Below are 20,726 nucleotides of genomic sequence, written 5' to 3'. Positions count from 1 at the left end.
GAGGTACAAGAAATTTAAGTACAGCTAGGGAATGACCAAACTGGGAAAAAAATCTGATCTTACCACAGAGCTCACACTCTGGATACTACTCTAAACATTATCTCTGTGAGCCTCAGTTTCACAATCTGCAGAATGGGAGCGATAACAGCTCTTACCTTCTTGGGCTGACTTGAGGGTCCAGTAATATGATGTCTGTGATGTGCTTCATTTAGTACCCAGCACATAGTAGGTGGTTGGCACGTGTTGGCTATTACTACCCTGTTGCCAGTCCCCGGACACCTCCCTTCGTTTCCCACATTGGGTTAAACATTGTCTGCTGAGGGGCACATCCTCCTTCCTCTGGCTATTTTTAATTCCATTTCCTTAGAATTCTGGATTCCCTATGTGAGCATTAGTGGTTATTTGCAGCTCAGGTGAAAAGGCCAGGGCTTTGGGGAGATGCGGCAGCTTCTCAGATGGGAGTAACTGGGAATTCTGTGTTTATTCTGCAGAAATCACTGACCCAGTGCCTCTGCTGGGAGAGTGACTCATGGACTCTCCTTCCATTCTTGAGAACAGAGTCCAGCTTCACCAGAGTGGCTGGGAGAGGCCATCTGGACAGGGTGAGGTGGATACCCCCAAAGTCTTGCTGAGAAGAAGCAGCAAGCAGGGTGGGAGGGGAGGCCGTGAACTCCTGCCATTTTCTCCTCACGGAACCTCGGGTGTGGGGAAAACTAGGTGTGCGGGCCCTTGAGTAGACAGGCCCAAGACGGCCCTCCTGGCCCTAGGAGAAGGGGACTTCTGGCAGCCGCCCCAGGTACAGAACTGGAAATCGAGGCAGACACTGTTGGCTGCTTTCCTCAAACCTATTCCGTTTGTGCTAAGAGAATATCGATTCATTTGTGAATCGCTGTTCTAAGTCAGTCATGACCATTTTGTTACCCAGTTTCCCTCTCATGCTGGTCATTTGACCCAGTTCTGGGCAATTAATACTAAAGTGGAAATCTGGCAGGGGGATTTCTGGGAAAGCTTTTGCTGTTCTGATGAAAAGAGACAGGTACAAGTAGCGTGGCCCTAGACATTTCCCTCACCTTTGACTTGTCTTCAACTCAGATGTGATGGTTGGAGCTATGGCAGCCTTTTGTGCCTAGAAGGACAAACCATGAGGATGAAAGGTCAATATATTTGGGATGGGGAGTTGGGTTCCCTGATGCTAGTAACTAACTGCCTCTGGTTTGTGTTATGTGAAAGTAGAACCCCATATTTGGTTAAGGCTCTATTGGCTGGGTTTTCTGTTTTTGTTTTTTGCTTCTTCTTTTGTAGGCCAAATGTATTCCCAACTTATACAAACACAAAGGCAGAGGGTGGGCTGGCCGATCAGGGACATTGCATGCTCAGAGATATCCCTAACCAGGTCCTTGGGACTGCTGTGTGCTGAGCCCCCTGCCGGCCTTGGTGATATCCAGTGAATCAGGCCCAGACCCCCTGCTCAAACGACTCATGGTCCATCAAGGAAGACCACGAAGACTGTGCAGCTGATACAAACTATCGCACAACTCTAAGGGTGCAAGAATCCCTTTTCTTTTAAAAATCAAATTAAGCCCTACTCAAGGCCCCACTTGCCAGGCTGGCAAAAACTACAAGAGTCTAATGAGGGAAGGGGTGGAATCATTCAGGATCAACACAGGATATTCATCTTATTATTTTCTGCTTTTTCCTGTTGCTTTATTAGATGTGACAGAGATCAGAGTCTGCACACCACTAGCAGAATCTTGCCACGCTGTAGAAGACCCCTCCCAGCAACCACTTCCTCCCACCACTGTGTCCCATTTTGGGGAAAAGAAGATAGAAAAGGAGCCAGAGTTGGAATGGCAATGGCCAGGCCCCTCAGTAGGTGATCTGGTACACTGAGGCATGGTCACTGGAGCCCGTGACCATCAGGCAGTTGTTGGAAGACACGTCAAAGCACACGAGGAAGGAGGGTCTCAGGTACCCGGAACACTGGTGTTCCTACAGGTGTGCTGTAGACACTGACCACGTCGTCCAGGCCCACGCTCACCTAGCACTGGCCAGAGGGGGAGCACTTGAGGCTGAGGATGGTGAAGTCCTCGCATCCCACCCTGTGCTCCAGGCTCCAGCTGGCATGCTGCAGCCACTGCTGGTCATTGGCCAAGCCCAACAGCACCTGGTCTTCCTGAGGGCTGTGGAACAGGCTCATGATCCGAGACTCAAATCGGTACTCCAGAGGCTCCTTGACTGTCTTCAGGTCCCAGCACCACAGACAGGCATCTAGACCCCCTGTCCAGACTGTGCGGTCTTTGACCATGAGGTTCTTGGCTCCATCTGGGTGGCTTGTGAGGTCCCTGATCATGCTCTGATCCTGCAGGTCCCAGATCCTGACCACGCCACTGGTGAAGCTGGTGAGGACCACGTTGTCATTGAGGTTGAGAGCCACAGGGCAGCTTGGCCTTCACATGCAGGCAGGAAGCCACCGGGTCCCACATGCTCATGTTGGCCAGGCTGTGGCCGCCTGTAAGCAGGGCCCTGCTGTCTGAGGGTCTGAATCTGTACAGACAGGTGGGGCTTGGGGATCAGGCTCCACACCTTGACGCCACCCTTGCCATAGGTAAAGGTGTGCCACACGAAGCTCCTGACCGCCGCGGGGAGCATGGACTCCCTGTGTCTTAGTGTCTGCATCTTTTCTAGCTTGAGTGGGACAGACATCCTCTTGGATTGCTGGAGCAAGGTATGCGGCCTCTGCCATTCACCTTCGAAGTCCTCGGAGTCTCAGGATATTGGCTTTAGAAACGGATGGGCTCTTCTAGCAGGCTTCTGCTCCTGGGCCATGTCTGGAATTGTGCTCCCTTTCTGAGAACCCTCAGGGGAGCTGGAGGCCATCTCAGGCAGGCTGGGGATGGAAGAACTCAAGGCTTCTTTGGGACATGTTTCTGTCCCCAGGTCTGATCCCGGAGGCTTGCTTTTCAGGCCTGGTGCCTAGACTGTGTCTGTCTTGGCTCTTCCACCCTATTGTGGACAGCAGCAAAAATCTCTCAGAGATGTGCAGTCAGGAGATCTCACCAAAACTGGGGCTCCTTGTCCCAGCCGGACAGCTGAGTCTCTAGCTGTTCATCCACGCTGAAGATTGGCTGGAGCCAGTCAGATGACCTTGTGGCCACAATGTCTTCCAAGTTTGACTCCTGTGGGGTCTTGACTGCTAGGTGCCTGGGCAGCTCAGGGATGGCTGGTTCCCGATTGTCCTGGTGGGCTTGTGTTTGCCAGGTGAGGCCTGGCCCACCTGGCACTCCATGGACTTGATGCCTGGGAGTTGGCTGCAGGTCTCTGTGATGCGGACGAAGTTTTCTACTAGTTTGTGATGTTCCTGTAGATCCTGCCGGTCCTTGTGGAGCCAGTGATAACTGTCCTTCTGTTACCAGGTGGCGGTTCCATGTTCTTGGTCTATCCATGAAAAAAAAAATCTTTCACTGGACTGGTGAAAGGAAAGGAAGAGAGGGACAGAGAAATGGAACATAATAGGACTTTGTGATAAAGCGAAAGTATGCGTGGAAATAGTGCACAGGCGTCCCCACAAGGGAGAAACGCACACCCCGCATTCCTAGGGGGAGGTTTATATGCTTCTCTGGGCTGGGCGCGTTCCTCTCTCCTAACTAAGGGAAGGAATATGGGGCTGTGGGAGAGGATCTAACGTAATTAAGGCCTAATAGGCTGATGTGAGATGGCATCAGCTTCCTGTCACGCGTCCCTAAGTTTCTGAAGTTTCTGGTCACGCACAGTGAGGTTACTTTCCCATACCTTCATCCTTTCCAGTTTGGTGTCCAGGGTGGAAGGTCATATAGGTCATCTGCACGTTTGTTCCTCCTGGTGTGCAGGTGCTGGCCGATGCAGTCTGAATATCTAGGAGCAGCCGTCGTGGGCCGTGTCCCTATTCTGTCCTGCCTCACTCCAACGGAGCAGTCAGATGAAGGGGAAACCGGGCAACTGCTTTATGAGCTGACCCTGGGCATCCTGGTCATTCGGGGCCGGACAACTCTTAGGGTGAGACATCCCAGGAGGAGGCGAGGTTTCTTTGAGGCAGCACCCGAGGCTGGGCTGGCCCAGAGAGGTCACCTTCAGGCTGTAGCCTCCTGGACTTTAGCCAGAGACTCCTATGGGAGGCGGGGAGAGACAAGGCAGGACTTATTACACGCACTCCCGGCCAGGAGCAAGCAGGGGTAGGGGAGCCCAGAGAAGGTCGCCAAAGCTCAACCTTTGTCTTGAGATATTCTGGGATGGAGAAAGCTGTGAAGGTCAGCCAAGTTCAGGCCAAGAGGAAGCACCTCCTCCCTGCACTGGGGGGCGTCTGACCCATCAGGCCCTGCCCCACCCGGGCCCAGGATCTGAGAGCTCGGTCAGCCTGGAAAATTGAAGGCGTCCTTTGTCTTCCACCTTTGATAGTCTGCTGATGCCGGCCAGTATTAGTTAAATAGAAGTAGCTGCTGTAACAAGTAACCCCAAAGCCTCAGGGCTGCACACGATAAAGATCTACTTTTTCTTGTTCGCATCACATTTCTTGTTCAACCCCCACGGGGGTTGGCAGGGGCCCAGGAGTGAGTGGGGCCTGCTTGGCACAGTCACTCAACCTAGACGCCTCTGTCTTTGGCTCTGCCGTCCTCCAGGTCGCCAGGGTCCTGTCGTTCAGCTGGGAGATGGGGAACGAGGATGTGAGGGTGGCAGCAGCAAGTGGTGACATCACTTCCTCTCACATTCCATTGGCTGGAGCTTGTCCCATGGCCACACCTAGCTGCAGGAGGGTGGGGAATGGGGTCTCCGTGTGTGCCCAGGAAGAAGGGAGCTCATAGATGTCTGGGCACACTTGGCCCCTCAGAGGTGGAGGGCAGCCTGGCACCCACTCACCCTCTCAGAGATACCACCATCTCTTAACTTGGCTTCAATGAGAGCAGGTCTCCCGTCCTCAAGGGGCCCACAGCCCTCCTCAGGGCCCCCTTCCTCGTCTCTCCAAGCCCCTGCTTGCAGCTCCTGCTCCCCACAGCCCAGCCAGTGAATGGCCTCAATGCCCCTGGACTTCCCAACATAAAACCCGGAGCATGGGCCGCCTCCAGGAAGCTCATCTGGGCCTAGGAATGTCCTCTTACCCTGAAACACATTCACACAACTGTATATGCACCTGGGGTTACAACAGGGTATCTCAACCTTGGCACAATATATTTTGGGCCAATAATTCATGGTTTTGGAGGCTGTCCTGCACATTGTAGGATTGTAGCAGCTTCCCTGGCCTCTACCTACTAGATGTCCATAGCACCCCTCACCTCCCCTGCCCAGCTGTGACAACCAAAGATGTCTCCAGACATTGCCCAGTGTCCCTGGAGTGTGTGTGTGTGTGCCAAGATCATCCCCGGGTGAGAGCCACTGGGTTAGCAGATGCCAGAGCTCCAGATACGAATGGCTGGCTTCTCCCTGGGGGAGGTGGGTACAGGGAGTGGGGGCAGCACACTTGTTCCCTGATGTCTCTGTCTGCAGCATCCAAAAGCGAAGCCAACGTGGCACTTCCTTTCCCAGAGAGATCATAGATAAAATGATGACTGCAGAAGATCAACTTTGTAATGAGGTCTCTGCAGGGGCGGGGTGGGGAAGTGCTCAAAGGCGGGTTGACAGGTCAACGGCACACGTGGAGAGGCTTCCCAGAGGATGGGCCAGTTTAACCAGGTTGGGAAAGCTCAGAGGCGTTTGCCAAAAGGGTGATGGGGGAAGGGGTTTTCAGTGGGTTTGCAAAGACCCTGAGGCAGGAAACAGCATGGTGCATTCTGGGAACTGAGGTAATTTGATGGAGCTGGAGTGGGGGTGGTTCCTGAGGGACCACCTCCTCCATGAGCCCCCTACAAACTGTGCTTGGTCCCTTCCTCTCTGTTCCCATTGTCCCCCTACAGGCCCTGACTGTACTGCTAGTTACCCTGTTACAGCTTACTTCCCCTCCAAGTCCTGTCTTTTGTTTCAAGGTATCCCAGTCCCTCACACATAGGTGAGTAAGTGCTCAGAAAATTGAATGAATGCATGCATCAGTAAATGAAGGAACTGATTTATGGAGGGGTTTCATATACCAGCCTGAGAAAACAGGATTTTGTTCTGGGCAGTAGGGCGCCATGGCAGGGCTTTGAGCAGGGGAGTCACTTGCTGCTGGGTGGAGGGTGCTTTGGAAAGGGTGGAGGCTGGGAAGACCAGCGGTCGCTACTGTCCAGGTGAGAGCTGACGAGGCCTGAGCAGAACTATTTCAGAGGCACAATTATGGGAGTCGATGGCTGATTCGCCGTGGCAGGGAGGGAGAGGGGTCAGAGTGGCACCTGGGTGTCTGGTTTGGGTGATTGGGACCTAGGGTGGGGGGAGGGCTGGAGTCATGGGATAGGGAGTGGAGGGGAAGATGTAGGAGGAGGTGGGGACAAGGTGCCTGGGAGACCTCTGTGGAGAGGAGTCCAGCAGGTGGATGGCGTCGCAGTCTGAAGTAGCGGTCTGAGCAGGTAATGGAGAATTAGGAGGCATTGTGTGTAGTGACTGGAAGGAAAAACATGTAATTCCATTTTGAAGAAACTGGCTGTAGATATTTCTGCATACATGCAAGGCAACAGCAGCAGTACTGGTGTTTGGAGAAAGAACAGCTCTTGTCTGCAAAAACACTTTAAGCTCTTGATTCGGTAAAGGAAAGGCCACAGGGGGAAGGAATGCTCGGTTTTCTCTAGAGATGAGGTGGAGGAAGGACTATGGGATGAAAAGCTGGAGGGCTGAGCAGGCCCTGAAGTGGGGCTGCCTCTGGGACCTGAAGACAGGGTCTCCTTGGGAAACAGGAAACAGCCTTGAGAAGCTGCAACATCCCACATCCAATTTTAAATCCTTCCTGATACGTAATTACCCTTCATCTTACAACTCACTCATAAAAAGCCAGCTAACCCGATTAAAAATGGGCACAGCCTCTGAATAGACATTTCTGCGAAGAAGATATACAGATGGCCAATTGCACAGAAAAGACTCTCAGCCTCATTAGCCATCAGGGAAATGCAAATTGAAACCACAACAGGACAGTTCACATCTGCAAGGGTGGCTCTAATCAAAAAGACAGGAAATGACAAGTGTTGTCGAGGACGTGGAGAAACTGGAACCCTCGTGCACTGCTGGTGGGAATGTAAAACGGTGCTGTCACTCTTCAAAGCGGTCTTAACGTTCCTCAAAAGGCTAAACGTCGCGTTACCACATGACACAGCAATTTCAGTCCTACGGAATAACCAAGAGAAATGAAATCATGTCTGTAAAAACCTGTACATGAAATGTTCACAGCAGTGTGATTTGCAATAGCCTCTGATTGGAAACAACCCAGATGCCCATCACTGATGAGGGGACACACGATGTGCCTCTGTCCATACAGCGGGATGTTATTCAGCCTTAAAAAGAATGAAGTCCTGACCCACACGGCAACGTGGAGGAACCTTGAAAACACGCCCCTTGAGCGAAAGAAGCCAGACACCAAAGGCCACACACCGTGTGATTCCATTTATATGAACTGTCCAGAACAGGCAAATCCATACAGTCAGAAAACAGATTAGCAGTTGCCAGAGGCTGCGGAGGGAAATAGGTGTCACGTTTCTCTTTGGGGTGATGGAACCGTTCTGGAATTAGACCCTGGTGATGGTTGCACCCCATTGTAAATGTGTTAAAAAAAAAACACTGAATTGTCCACTTTAAAAGGTATAATTTAAAATTTAAAATGTTTAAATGGTGAATTTTATGTTATGTGAATTATCTCAATAAATTTTTTATTTAAAGTATATGGGAATTCTTTGTAGTTCCCACTCATTTTTTCCATAGACCTAAACGTGCTCTGAAAAATTAAGTCTAATAAGAAGAACAGAACAGAACACGAGATGGCCTTGAGGAGTGTGAAGTCTGTAGCCCTGGGCCCTGCGGTGCCCCCTGCAGGCTGCTGGGTGTTGGGGACCCCCCAGGCCCCCCCAGCCCTGCAGTGCTCATCTCTTCCTCCTTTTGAGTACGGACTGAGCTTCCCACAGGGTCAACAGGGCTGGTTGCCTTTAACCTTTGTGACAACCCCATGAGGAGGTGGGTGCTCAGGGAGGTCAGGACGGTTGCTCCAGATCCCCAGATCAGTCAGTGGGTCAGTGGCAGAGCTGGGATGGACTCCAGGTGTGTCTGGCCCCGGGGGCAGAAGGGCATGGCTGTTTGATCAGCTCTCAGGCAGCCTCTGGACAGCAATACTCCGAGTCTGGAGACACGCACACAGCCACTGCCCTGAAACACAGACACACTCCCACACACACTGAAACACAGACACACATCCCCCCCCCCAGACACACCCACTGGCACTGAAACGCAGAGAAACATACAGACCCACATACACCCTCACACCGCAACACGGCCACACCCGTTCACATACACACTGAGAAACAGACACACAGTCACCTAGATGCTGAGAAACACTCACACTCACTGAAACAGACACACAGATCCACCCTGAAACACACACTGGAAATGACACACAGACACATACTGAAACACACGCACTGGAACAGGCACCCTCCCCCAAACAGACACACACACTGAAACGCAGACCCAAACACTAAGATTCACACTCTTGCACGAGCGGGTGGGCCCTGTTGCTGGGCTCTGGCTTGTTGCTAAGAGGGCAGGTATGTAAATCCTAGGCTGAAGGCGGTTGAGGCCCATTGGGGAGGATCAAGGTTGGCTTTGAGTTTCCAGTGGGTCACTCTGACCTGGCTGGGCCTCACTATGAGGTACTTGGCTAGGGGGTGCCTGAGCAGTCCACTCCAGATGCTTGTGGGCGGGCTGTGTGGGGGGCGCTGGGCGAGTATGAGTCAGGGGGCATGGAGCATCTCTAGGACAGGGCGAAGTGCTCCGGGAATCTTGAGTGTGGAGGTGAGGTCTGCCTACTCGATCCTGAGGGTCACAGCTAACAACAACAGTCGTCGTCGTGGTGACGGTAGTAATGGATAACTGACATTTACTAAACACTCTCTGTATGCCAGGCAGTGTGCTAGAATGTTATCACCTTTGATCCTCACAACAGGCCTGTAAGGTCAGTACTACTACTGTACCATTATACGGATGGGTAGACAAGGATCTGCTGAAGCAAATAACCTGCCCCAGCTCTGGCAGTTGGTGAGTGGTCAAGCTGGTCCTAGGACCCAGGATCAGGTGTATCAGTCAGCACTGCTGCAATAATGCTGCATAACAAACCAACCCAAACTCAGTGGCTTATGTCAACAAGTATTTATGCTCATGCTCTTGGGTCTGCAGGTTGAGTGTGGACTGGCTGATCTGGTCCAGGCTCCGCAGGTGGCTCTGTCTCAGTCTGAAGGCCAGCTGGCCTGGAATGAATTCAGGTCTCTTCCACACATGCTTGTTTGTTCTGAGGCCCAGGCTGCAGGGGCAGCAGTCACCCAGGATATGTACTCTGCATGGTAGGTCACTGGAGCACAAGAAGCCATATCAAACCTCACAAGCACATTTGAATCCTCAGCTTGTGTCCTGTCCATTCTCATTCCATTAGCCAAAGCAAGTCACATGGTCAGGCACAAAGTCAGTGGCACAGGGCAGTACACTCTGCCCACAGTGAGAGCAGAATGGCGGGGTGCATGTTTGCTGAACGATGAGTGCACGCAGGTGACTAGGTGGGACATGGAGTCAGGTCGACCAGGACTGGGGTCCTGGCTCCGACACTTCTTGGCTGTTGCTTAACCTTTCTGGGCCTCACTTTTTTCATCTGTAAAATGGATTGTTATGAAGTGGAAATAAGATAATGTATATCAACTGCTTGGCACATAGGAAGTCCTCAATACACAGTAGCTGCTGTCACCAGCTGTTATCTAGCTGTTCTTAACTGAGGGCCATAACACCCTCCTTGGAGCCATTTGGAAATGTTCGTGGGGTGTTTTGGGTTGGGAGTGTATTTTGTAGATGATGGCCAGGGATGCTTAATATCCTGCACTTTGCAAGACCACTCACACCACAAAAAATTGTCCTGCTCAAATGCCAATTGCCCTTGTGGAGAAACTTGAACAGGTTCTAACCCAGGTGCTTCCTGTTACAGATAAAGAGGCAGGGTCTTGGGAGGGGCAGAGGCCAGACCAGGAGATGGCTGGGAACAGATCTTCCCCAGATCCCAGCTCCTCAGCCTTCTGCAATGGCTCTCTTGGATCCTCCCCCTGGATCTTCCATGAATTCAGTGAGTCTATTGCTGCTGGGATGTTGGCTCACTCATTGGTGATTTCCCCTTCAGACTCAGAACACATGGCTTCTCTCCTGCCTGGTGTCATGAGGGAGGCAGGAATGTCAGCATTTATAAGGACACATCAACCAAGCAGCAGGGGTGGCTGGCAAGGGGCTGGGCTGACAGCTTACCCCACTGCTAGCCTCAGACAATCACTGAAACCCGGCTTCATCAGAGCTGCCCTTAAGAGAGGGGCTTTACACACCCCAGGAGTTTTATGAATCAATCAATAACAACAATGCATCGGAGGTGGTCATTCAGAGTTTAAAAATAGAGAAATCCCACATGCTTCTGTGAGGAGAGACCTGCTGTTCACCAGTGATCATAGCTCACCATGATGTGACATCACAGGTGTTAGGACAGCAGGATGTAGGTGACATTCCTGCCCACAAATGCAGAGCCTTTAGCTAATCATGAGGCCTCCTTAGACAAACCCTCCTGAGGAGAAGTGTACAAAATACCTGGCTTGTACTCTCCAAAAAGGTCATTGTCTTTCTTGAAGGACAAAAACAGATGTTCTAGATTAAAGCCAGCTAAAGATAACACTTGATCCTGGACTGGAGCCTGCATCTGAGAAAAAATACACTGTGCAGGACATTAGAGATCAATGTTGAAATTTGAATATGGGCTGTATGTTAGCTAATATCATTGTATCAATGGTAACCTTCCTAATTTTGATCATTGAACAAACTGTGGTTTTATAGGAGAATGTCTTTGTTCTTAGGAGATTTCCTGTTGAAGAGCCTGCATCTTATCTCAAATAGTTCATAAAAAATAAGTATATGTAAACAGATAAAGCAAATGCCAGGAAATGTTAAGAGGTAAATCTAGGTGAAGGATATAGGGTGTTTATTATATAATTTTTGCAATTTTTGGTGGGTTGGAAAACTTTCAAGGTAAAAAAATTTTTTTAAATCACTTAAAAGTTACAATAGCCCCATTCATTTACATTAATTAGTTCAAAAGATTGCTAAGACTAAGGCTCATGAGTCTTTTTGAAAAAAGGCACAAAAAGAAGTTGTATTGGTAAAGAGTGCAAATAAAACACTATTTTAATTAAAAAGGAAAAAGCACATGTGAAAAGCATCATAATAATGGGAGGAAAAGCCAAATAAAATAATGTGAAATTATTCAACTTTAAATATATGAAAACATTTTTGGAATATTAATACTCTATGCCGGTGAGTATGCAGTGAAATGAGAACTTTATTCCGCAGGGGCACAAAGCAGTTTGGCTGTCTGTATTCTCTGTGCTTCTGGGGTCTGTCCTAAGCAAGACTCCACACACTATGCTGACCCGTGTGCTACAAGAGAGAAAGTGTTTTTACTGAGGTCCTGCCTGGTCCTCACTTTTATTCATGACTGCTGTCCTCTTGAACGCTGCCCCTCTCCCCTTCCCCTGCTGTATTAGTCCATTTCTGTTGCTTGTAAGAAAATACTTGGAACTGGATACTTTGTAAAGAAAACGAAATTTATTGTTTACAGTTTCTGAGGTTGGGAAGTCCAAAGTCCAGGGAACACATCTCGTGAAGGCCTTGGTGGTGGTGACAGTGACCCAGTGGTCCCACATGGCAGAAAATGGTGGAGCAGAGAGAGAGAGAGAGAGAATTTCTCATGTGCTCTTCTTTTAAAGTCCTCAGAACCACGCCCCTGACCACCATTATGAATCCATTCACTAGGCATGGTCCTACAATCATCACCACTTCCAAGCCCCACCTTTGAATTACCATAATACGACTTCCCACCCTCAACAGTTACAGTGGGAAGTAAGCTTCTAATATATGAACTTTGGAGGACACAATTCAATCAATCCACAGTATCTGCACACCTCTGTTCAGCAGTTCTCTGCCTCTAGGGGAACATATATTTACATGCTGCTCACTTCTGAGCTCCTGCGGTGAGGCCTGCTGTGATTGGCACCATGGAGCACCCTGTCAGTCCCTGGAGCACTTGCTGGCACTCAATGCTTCACCCCAGGCCTCGACCCCACTCCACTAATGGTGAGATTAAGTGGGAAATGCCAACTTCTCATAATGTCTGGTCACCCACCCTCCCCTTGGCTACTGTGGCTTGAATAGGGTCAGTCACCTGATCCGCCCTGAGCCACTTATAGTGCCCCACATTGTCAGTCCATAGATGGACACCTGACCCAGGCTGGCTTAACTAGACCTTGATTCTGTTTTTGTTTTTGTTTTTATTTAATGTGTTGCCTAATTTCCAAACATTGGGAAATTCTTAAGTTATCTTCCTCTTTTCTAGCTTAATCCCACTGTGTTTAAGAGAGTTAACTATATGATTTCAATCCTTTTAAATCTGTTGCCACTGGCTTTATGCCACAGTGCAGGGTATAGTTTGGCAAATCTTCTGTGTGACCTGAAAAAGAAGGCACACTCTGCGGTTGTAGGGGAGAGTCCTATGGACGTCGATAATGTTCAGATGTGCAGCTTTACTAATATTTTCCTGCCTCGTCTCTCAGTTACCAAGATAAGTATTTAAAACCCCACAAGATAATTTGATTGTCACGAACACTAATATTCATTTAGATTTACCTGCACACGTGCCTTTTCCAGCATTCTTCATTCCTGCCGGCACTCCCAGGCTTCCAACTGGGATAACTTTCCTGCTGGGAAGAACCCCACGTGGATTTCTTTTCAAGAAGGGCCTGCTGGTGATGAATCCTCTTAGCCTCTGTGTGTCTGAAATATCTTTACTCTGCCTCCGTTTGTGAGGGACAATTTCACTGGACTAAAATTCAATGTGGGTCTCATTCATTCATTCAGCAAGTATTCAGTGAGTGCCCAGCAGCTGCTCGGTGCGTGGCAGGTGCACACGGGCAATGCAGAAGTGGGTAAAGCAGACAGCGGAAGGAATGTCCTTCGTCTCCAAGAAGAGAAGGGAAGAGTGTACCTGGTGGTGGGGACGCGAGGTGCAAAGGCCCTGTGGCTGGAAGGAACTGAGAAGAGGCCAGAGGAGACAGGGACTGAACTGGACCTTGAAGGGCGGATGTGATGAAAATAAGCAGAGTAGAGGGCAGAGACATGATGAGTTTCGAGCATCGGCTATGTGAGTAGGTGCTGGAGCCTGTGCTGGGCTTTGTCTGCGATCTCATTCAGTCCTGGGGAGGCAGGATTGGGGAGCGTGAAAGCCCCGGCTTGGCCTTGGGCAGCGGGTTTCAACCCCGCCACTCACTCAGCTGAGTGACTGTGGGTGAGTCTCTTTCACAGGAGTTGGTCCCCTCGTCTGGAAAGCCGGAGCAACACTCCCTACCTCACGGGGCAGCTGTGAGGCTTAAACTGGGCTCAAGGGCTGAGCTCAGGTCTGCAGCCTGCAGGAGCTCAAACAGACTAGCTATTGTTTTCATATTTAGGAATTTCTTTTGTCTTCTGAGAGTCAGAGAGGGTCAGTCACCTTGCTCAGGTCACATAGCCAGGAAGTGGTGGGGCAGGAACTTCAATCTCAAGAGGTAGCTTCGATCTCCTATTCGGGTGATAGACCTGGTCACCCTTCGCATTCCACAGACAGGTTCACTGAGGTCCAGAAAAGTGACTTTCCCAAGGTCGTCCAACTTGGGAGTGGCAGAACTATTCATTCACTCATTTATTGAGTGCCTTCTTGGTGCCAGGCACAGATCCAGGTGCCTGGAAGAGCTGTATATAAATAGATGAAAATCCCCAGCCTCATGAAGCTCACGTTCTAGTGGGGGAGACGGCCACTACACAAAATAAATGAGTAAACTAAATAAATTTGTTAGATGCCAATAAAGACTGTGGAGCGAAATAAAGTGGGCAAGGGGGGGGGTGGAGAGTACTTGAACAGAGTGAGGAAGAGGCTGGAGGACCTCTGGGGGAAGAGCATCCCAGGCAGAGGAAACAGCACGTGCAAAGGCCCTGGGTTGTTCCAGGAACAGCAAGGAGGCCGGCAGGAAGGCAGGGGTTTGTGCACTGTGGATGCTGCGGACACTGAGGAGGCAGAGACCTCTGCCAGTACCGACATCCTTGCTGGTGTTTTCCAGGCTGCCTGAGGCTGTGGAGGACTGAGTTCGGGTGACTTCACTCCTGCACCCTGTTTCCAGCAAGTAGGAGGTCACAGGGGAAAGGTTTTTTTTCCCAAAGCCCAGGGCAGAAAGGGGAGGGAACTCATTACCAGGGCAAACATCTCCGGATGACCTCTGCCCTGCCCCAGCTGAACCTGGTTCCTGCTGCACCTGCCGCTTTCTGGTTCCTGGACCCACCACGGGTAGGAGGAGGGCAATCAGGCCTGAATCTAGGAAGGGGGTGCTGGGCATTGTGGCCATGGCCCCTCACTACCTTCCTGGTTTTAAAGAACTCAGGGTGACAACATGGTCTCTGATGACCTGGAGTGCATGCTGTCTGAAGAGCAGCTCTGAGTACCCGTCCTGGCTCCTTCTCACCCTTATCTCCTCCCAGGAACTCGGAAGGCCCCTGAGCTGCCACCCAACTCTCCTGGACCCCAGCGCTGGGCTGATGCTAAACCCCAGCAGTATGTCCACAAGTGTAGTTTTAACCACTGAGCCTCAATTATACAGAAAGGAAGGAAACAAACATTTACCGAGAATGTACTGTATGCCAGGTTTGTAGAAGTTATTACCTCTAATTCTCACAATGGTTTCACTCAAGACATATTATTACACATATTTTATGAACAGAAAGTAGATTCAGAGGTCGGGAAGGGTTTAGGTTCTACCCAAAGTCTTCCGATAAGCAAATGTTAATTTCAGTAATAAGAGCCCACTTTAGTGATTGTTGGGGGTGGATGCAACCACATCCGGTGCCAGGGGCTGGGGGGTTGGGGAGTTGAGGGGAGGTAGAGGCAATGTCCTGGCTAGAGAGGCCATCTGGAGCTTTGCCCTGGAGCACACTGGGGGATGTTCCCTAATAAATGGCTTCTCATGTCTGAAGAGCTATCAAGGGGCAAAGAGAGATAACCCTGAGGGTAAGAAAAGAGCTCTATTTGTTAAAGCTTCAGTACGGGTGACTTTGGTTTGGTGGGTATTATGAACAAACATCCTTGTCCAACAGTGGAGCAGGCCACTTCAAGAGGTGGTGAACCTCCCATCACTTGAGGCACGTAAGTAGAAGCGACTTTTCCATTTGCCAGGGATGCCATGGAAGGAATACTCTAGTGAGAGAGTTTAGCCTGAATGATTTCTCTGCAGGCTGTCAGATGTGAGAGCTTTCAAAGGGCTCAGGCAAGGAATTCTGTCCAAAAGTATCTTCCGCAGGAGGTTTTTGGTCTAAACAACCCAATCACATTCAAGTTGCAAGTATGGCTTCTGGTTGGGGTGTTTGCTTTCCACAGACGGCGGGGTGGGTTCTGGGTGAAGGAACATATTGCATCAGTCCTGGTGTGACCTCTGACATTTACAGTTCTTTGTTCCCAGATAAAGCAAACACACAAAAATTCATTTTCTTGGTTTAATGAAACAACTGGAGTGACCACATGGGCCAGGAGAAGGCTTGGTCTCCAGTGCAGTGGACATGTGGTGTGGGTAGGGGGAATGCTTGCTAGGAGCCCTGCCACTGGGATGTATTACACTTCTCACTGTGTAACAGAGATGAAAAAAGGATTACTCAAAGCACCATGAATGCAATGAGAATCTTGTAGAGTCTGTACCCCAGCAACTCCTCCGTTAGAAGGAGAAAACTGGGTGCAGCCCCGATTCAAAGTTAGCTTCTGTTTTTTATTGTAAAGACAAGGAAGTTTCACAAGAAGATTCAGTTGATTCAATCATTACAAAAGGACACAAGGACGTGGGCAGTGTTACAAAAGTTATCTATGGCTAAGTATAGCTTAAACAATGGAAACCAGTAACATCAGTAAAATTAACTATGTGACATTGCAAAGTACAATTTGTGAAAAGCTGAATTGGTCAAACTGCACTCATTATGTAAAGTATAACCTCTCCTTAAGCAAAAGTTACATTGTTATGACAAAATCGAAGTATAATTATTTCTAAAGTTCCCCCCAACAGACAACTTGCCTCTAGCAAACATTTTTTTTCACATCTTTCCCTTCAGCAATTCTTAAAATCTCTTAACAGGATCAGTATGACAACCACCTGTTAGCTCTATTTAAGTATACAATCCCATACATAAGTAATGATTAGAGTTGAACAGATGGGCTGTCGCACCCTGGCTGTAGGCTGTGGCCTCCTACCCAAGGGCTTTTGCTGCATATATGTACTTACCTAAAAACCCTATTCTAAAAATCAAATGAAAATCAAGATTTCTAACCCTCCACAGGGATGGCTCCCCCAAAATGGTTCTGACTCCAGCAGGCCCTGCTTGGACACCATGAGCAGGGAAAGGCTCCTGACACTTGTCAGTAACAGCAGTCAGAGACCCAGCCCTATTGGTGGCCAATGCTTATTAAGCCCTTCTCATGGGCCAGTTTCTAGGTGACGAGTTTTACCAACACATATTTCCCTCTTACTTTTAAGGAACATGAAAGTTGCGCTCAGTAACATCTAGTGCTTGCTGCAAAGCCAGTGTCCTTCCTGTCTCCTCGGTCTGGTCTGCTTGCACCATCCTAAAGATGTTGTGAAGATTGATGGGGACTATCCGCAAAGCAGTCAACACAGAATAGAGCACACGGTGGCTGCTCAGTAAATGCTCAATACTGGTAAGTGCTGTGGGCCAAGGTGGAGAGAAGCCAGGCACCCAGATCAGGAAGCAGCCACCCCCTTTCCTAGTCTGCCCTGCTCCCACACTGGGCAAGTCTAGTACCTGCCCTGAGCATTCTCAGGTGATACTCCTTGTTACCAAGTGACCTAGCCCCAGTTTTCTCCATCATAGTACTATTCCAAGTAATAATCCTTCATTTATGTTTTGTATTTTACCTCCACTAGTGACAGTGAGGGCAGGGGCCTTGTGTCACCGTGCTACTGTACTGTACTGTACCCTCAGCACAAAGATGGGTTCAGCAAATACTCGGGACTGCATGAGAGAATGGATGAGGGAACGAATGAGTGAAGGAGAGGTCTCTGGCTGAGCGAAAGGTCCCGGGGACCGCGGAGACATGAGGCTACACACTGGGCTCTGCCTGCACCGCCTCCCGGCAAAAGCGAATTTCAGACGGGGGTTGCGGGGTGGGGCCTGGCCTGGGCCAAAGTCCAAGTCCGCGGGCCGCTGCAAGGGAAGCTACTTCTATCTACGACCCGCGGCCGCAAGCCTCTGCCCCACCGCCGCCAGCCAAGGACAGGGACGCCAGGTCAGTGGAGGGTCGGATGCAGAAGCCGAGGAGCCAAGAGACAGGGCGGGAGGCCGAATTCAAGGGGATACCGCCGCGTTCCGCGTCGACACCCGCAGGCCCTGCCGCGAGCGATCTTGGGACTTGTGGTTCTCAGCTCCTTGAGACGCCACCGCAAACCGGAAAAGAGGCGCTTCGCGGCGCCGCGGAACTACATTTCCCAGAAGGCCCGGGGAGAAGTTGGGGGTCACGGCGAAAGCCCTCCGGCCGGCCGCGCTTCCCAGCGCTATGGGCCCGGTTCCGGGGGCGAGTGGCTGCGCGTGGACCCTGCGTGTTACTCCTGAGGCGGTCCCCCCGGGTGAAAGGATCTGGGGACCGGGGACCCGAGCCTATGAGCGGCTCGGTGGCAGGGCCCGACTGCTGCGGAGGCCTCGGCAACACTGATTTCAGTAAGGTACCGACGGGGCCGACCAGCCGCGGAAACCAGGAGAGAGGTCGGGAGGGCCGGCCGGGTGTAGCGGCTGGCGCAGCCACCAACGCCTGCTGGGCGGGGTCGCTCCGTTACCAGGCAACGGGGGCGGGGCGTGGTGGGGGCGTGGCTGGTGCGCGCGCGTGTAAGCCTCAGATTTCAAGTGTCAGAGAGCGGGTTCCCGAGGCTGTTGTGTGTGTGTGTATGAGGTTCTGTGAGCCTTGGAAGTTGTGCGTGAGTCTCCAGGAAGGTGTGAGGCTCTGAGATTGTGTCTGGGATTGTGCGTGTGACTCTCGGGGATTGTGCAGTCAGGGTTGCTATGCGAGTGTGTGTCCCGGCGTGAATGCGTATGACCGAGGCTGTGTGTGTCTGAGCGTGTGTGAGTGTGAAGGATGCCAAGCATGCATGTTGGGGGTGTATGAGCATGCATGTTGGGAGTGTGTCGTGTGGCTGGTGAGAGCTGTGGATGTGCGCTGTCAGGGCCCTACCCCAGTCTCATCTCTCCGCCGGCAGGGGCCAGCTCTGCCACTGAGGTGGGAGAGTGCTAGGGACCCTGGCTTCCCCACGGGTCAGATGGGTGCAAAGCACTGTGCTGGGATGGGTGGGAGGGGCCCTGGTGGGACTTGGCTGCCTGCTGAGGCTGCCCCTCTGCAGAGTCATGGGCCAGAGAGTTTGTTTTTCCCAGGCTCCCAATTCCAATGGGTTTTCCTACCCCCTGCATTCTCCTTCTATCCAAGCTTCTTCTTAGAGCCTTCATTCATTGTTTTCATCAACCACTCTTCATGGAACCTGTAAGGGACATCTCTGCCCGAAGCAGCCTCTAATCCAGTTCATCCCTTCCCTTTACCCATTACTCACACATGCATTTATTCACTCACTGATACAGCCAATATTTATCAAGGGACTGCTGAGGGCCAGATGTTGGGGCAATTAAGGGCCAGGTCTCACTGAGCTTTTATTCTAGTGTATATTAGTCTGTTTCTGTTGCTTATGACAAAGCAACTGAAACTGGGTAACTGGTAAGGAAATGGAATTTCTCTCTTAACAGTTTTGGAGGCTGGGAAGTCCAAAGTTGAGGTGTGCTTCTGGGGAAGGCCTTCTTGGTGGGAACTAGGCAGAATACCGAGGTGGTGCACGGTGTCAGGTAGTGGGACTGAGCAAGAGCATGTTAATGTGCTTTCTTCCTCTCCTTATAAAGCCCCCGGTCTGTTCCCTGATAACCCACCAAACGATTAACCCATTTATCCATGAATGGATTAATCCATTCATGAGAACATAGTCCTCCCAATCCGATCACCTCTTAAAGGCCCCATTTCAATTAGCATAATGGGGATTAAGTTCCATCATGAGCTTTGGAGGAGAAAAACATTCAAACCATAGTATCCTGGAAACACAGAAAGTTCTTTGGAGGAGGTAAACCTGGTCAATATTTTACAGAGTAGCTGGTGGGGAGGTGGGATTGAAATTCCAAGATCGTGTGGTTCCCTGTCTGTGAGGGAGGTGACCTAGGATCTGAGACCTGAGGATGAACAAGTTGGGGAAGGAAGCATGTGCAGAGACCTTGAGGGGGCACAGAAGGCTAGCAGCTGGCCTTGAGGGAGTGTGGGACAATTGACATGGATGATGGGCAGCAGAAGACAGCAGACTACTATTTTTATTTTAGGCTTTTTATTGAAGTGTGATATCCAGTGAGATGAGTGACAGGTCACACATGTGCAGCTCCTGCATTTTAACAAAGAGCACTGCCTGTTGCAACTACCCAGATCAGGACAGGTCATCACCAGCCCCAGGAGCCACCCTTGAGAGAACAATCTTATCTATGGGATGGAATCCTTAGAATCTTACACTGTCAATGGCCATGAGAGACTCTCTAGACCCACTTTGTCAGTGACAGGGCTGTCAATCACAGAGGGAAAGGGCACTTGGAACACCAAACCTGGCTTAGGGGATGGATGTCTCTTGGACAAGTGATTCCGTGCAGAAGGGTGGGTTGCCATTAACTGGGGATGGGAAGCCTTGGAACCGCAGGGCAGAATGCAAGGAGGCAGTGTCCCGTGGCAGAGCCAGCTAGAGGGTTGTGGGGCTGCTGCAGGTTATCGCAGCAAGGCCTGTGTTCTACACCTAGAAGCGATAGATGAGAGGCTCAGCCGGGGGCTAAGGGGTCATTAACTGGGTGTATGTGGGGAGGGCTTTTCTGCTCTCTCTTCTTTCTCTCCAGAGCCTGATGGGGCTTTGCAGCTGGAGAGAACTGGGAGCATCTTGGGGGGGACAGGTCAGGGTGACCCTTGTTGACTAACAATCTGTTTTTTCCACTGCTGCCCTTGTTGGTACAGTTAAGCTTCCTGTTGTCAAGGGATTTTGCTTTTAAAAAAAACCAACAATGTACAACATTATGCATTCATCTTACGCAGTAGCTCTCCCTCCTCCATCAAAATCTCTCGTGTTAAAATACATCAGTCCCTGGCCTGAGAGTGTCAAGGTTTTTCTTCATCCCATGGGCATCTGAGCTGCAGGATCTCAGCGCTATCCAGTAGAAACATCATAGGTCACATAGAATTTAAACTTTTCCAGTAGGTGCATTAAATAAGTAAAAAGAAATAGAAAATAGAAAAGAAATATAAAAAATTATTTTAACAATATATTTTATTGTTACCAAAATATATATGAAAAATACCATTACGTCACATGGCATAGAAGCACTCGATAGCCGCACGTGGCTAGTGGCTGCCACAGTACTGAACAGTGCAGCTGGGTATGATGCCCGTA

The 20,726-nt window shown here is 50.3% G+C and overlaps 1 protein-coding gene and 1 pseudogene across 2 annotated transcripts in view; one reads left to right on the top strand and one right to left on the bottom strand.

Annotated features, from left to right (window-relative positions):
• Positions 1 to 1,866: 1,866 nt before the first annotated feature.
• Positions 1,867 to 14,576, bottom strand: LOC134387359 (transducin-like enhancer protein 6; annotated as a pseudogene).
• A 3,210-nt stretch (positions 14,577 to 17,786) lies between these two features.
• Positions 17,787 to 20,726, top strand: part of PEMT (phosphatidylethanolamine N-methyltransferase) — an 84,674-nt gene continuing 81,734 nt past the window's right edge. The window contains exon 1 of one of the 2 annotated variants that reach the window (XM_063112511.1): positions 17,787 to 17,945. In XM_063112511.1, coding sequence (XP_062968581.1) covers positions 17,883 to 17,945 — 63 coding nt within the window. In that variant the 5' untranslated portion in view covers positions 17,787 to 17,882. The remainder of the gene's footprint in view (positions 17,946 to 20,726) is intronic. The other variant, XM_063112510.1, reaches the window with a different exon arrangement.

The sequence above is a fragment of the Cynocephalus volans genome, chromosome 10, assembly GCF_027409185.1.
Source record: "Cynocephalus volans isolate mCynVol1 chromosome 10, mCynVol1.pri, whole genome shotgun sequence".
NCBI lineage: Eukaryota > Metazoa > Chordata > Mammalia > Dermoptera > Cynocephalidae > Cynocephalus > Cynocephalus volans.
This window is presented reverse-complemented; position numbering and strand designations above follow the sequence as displayed.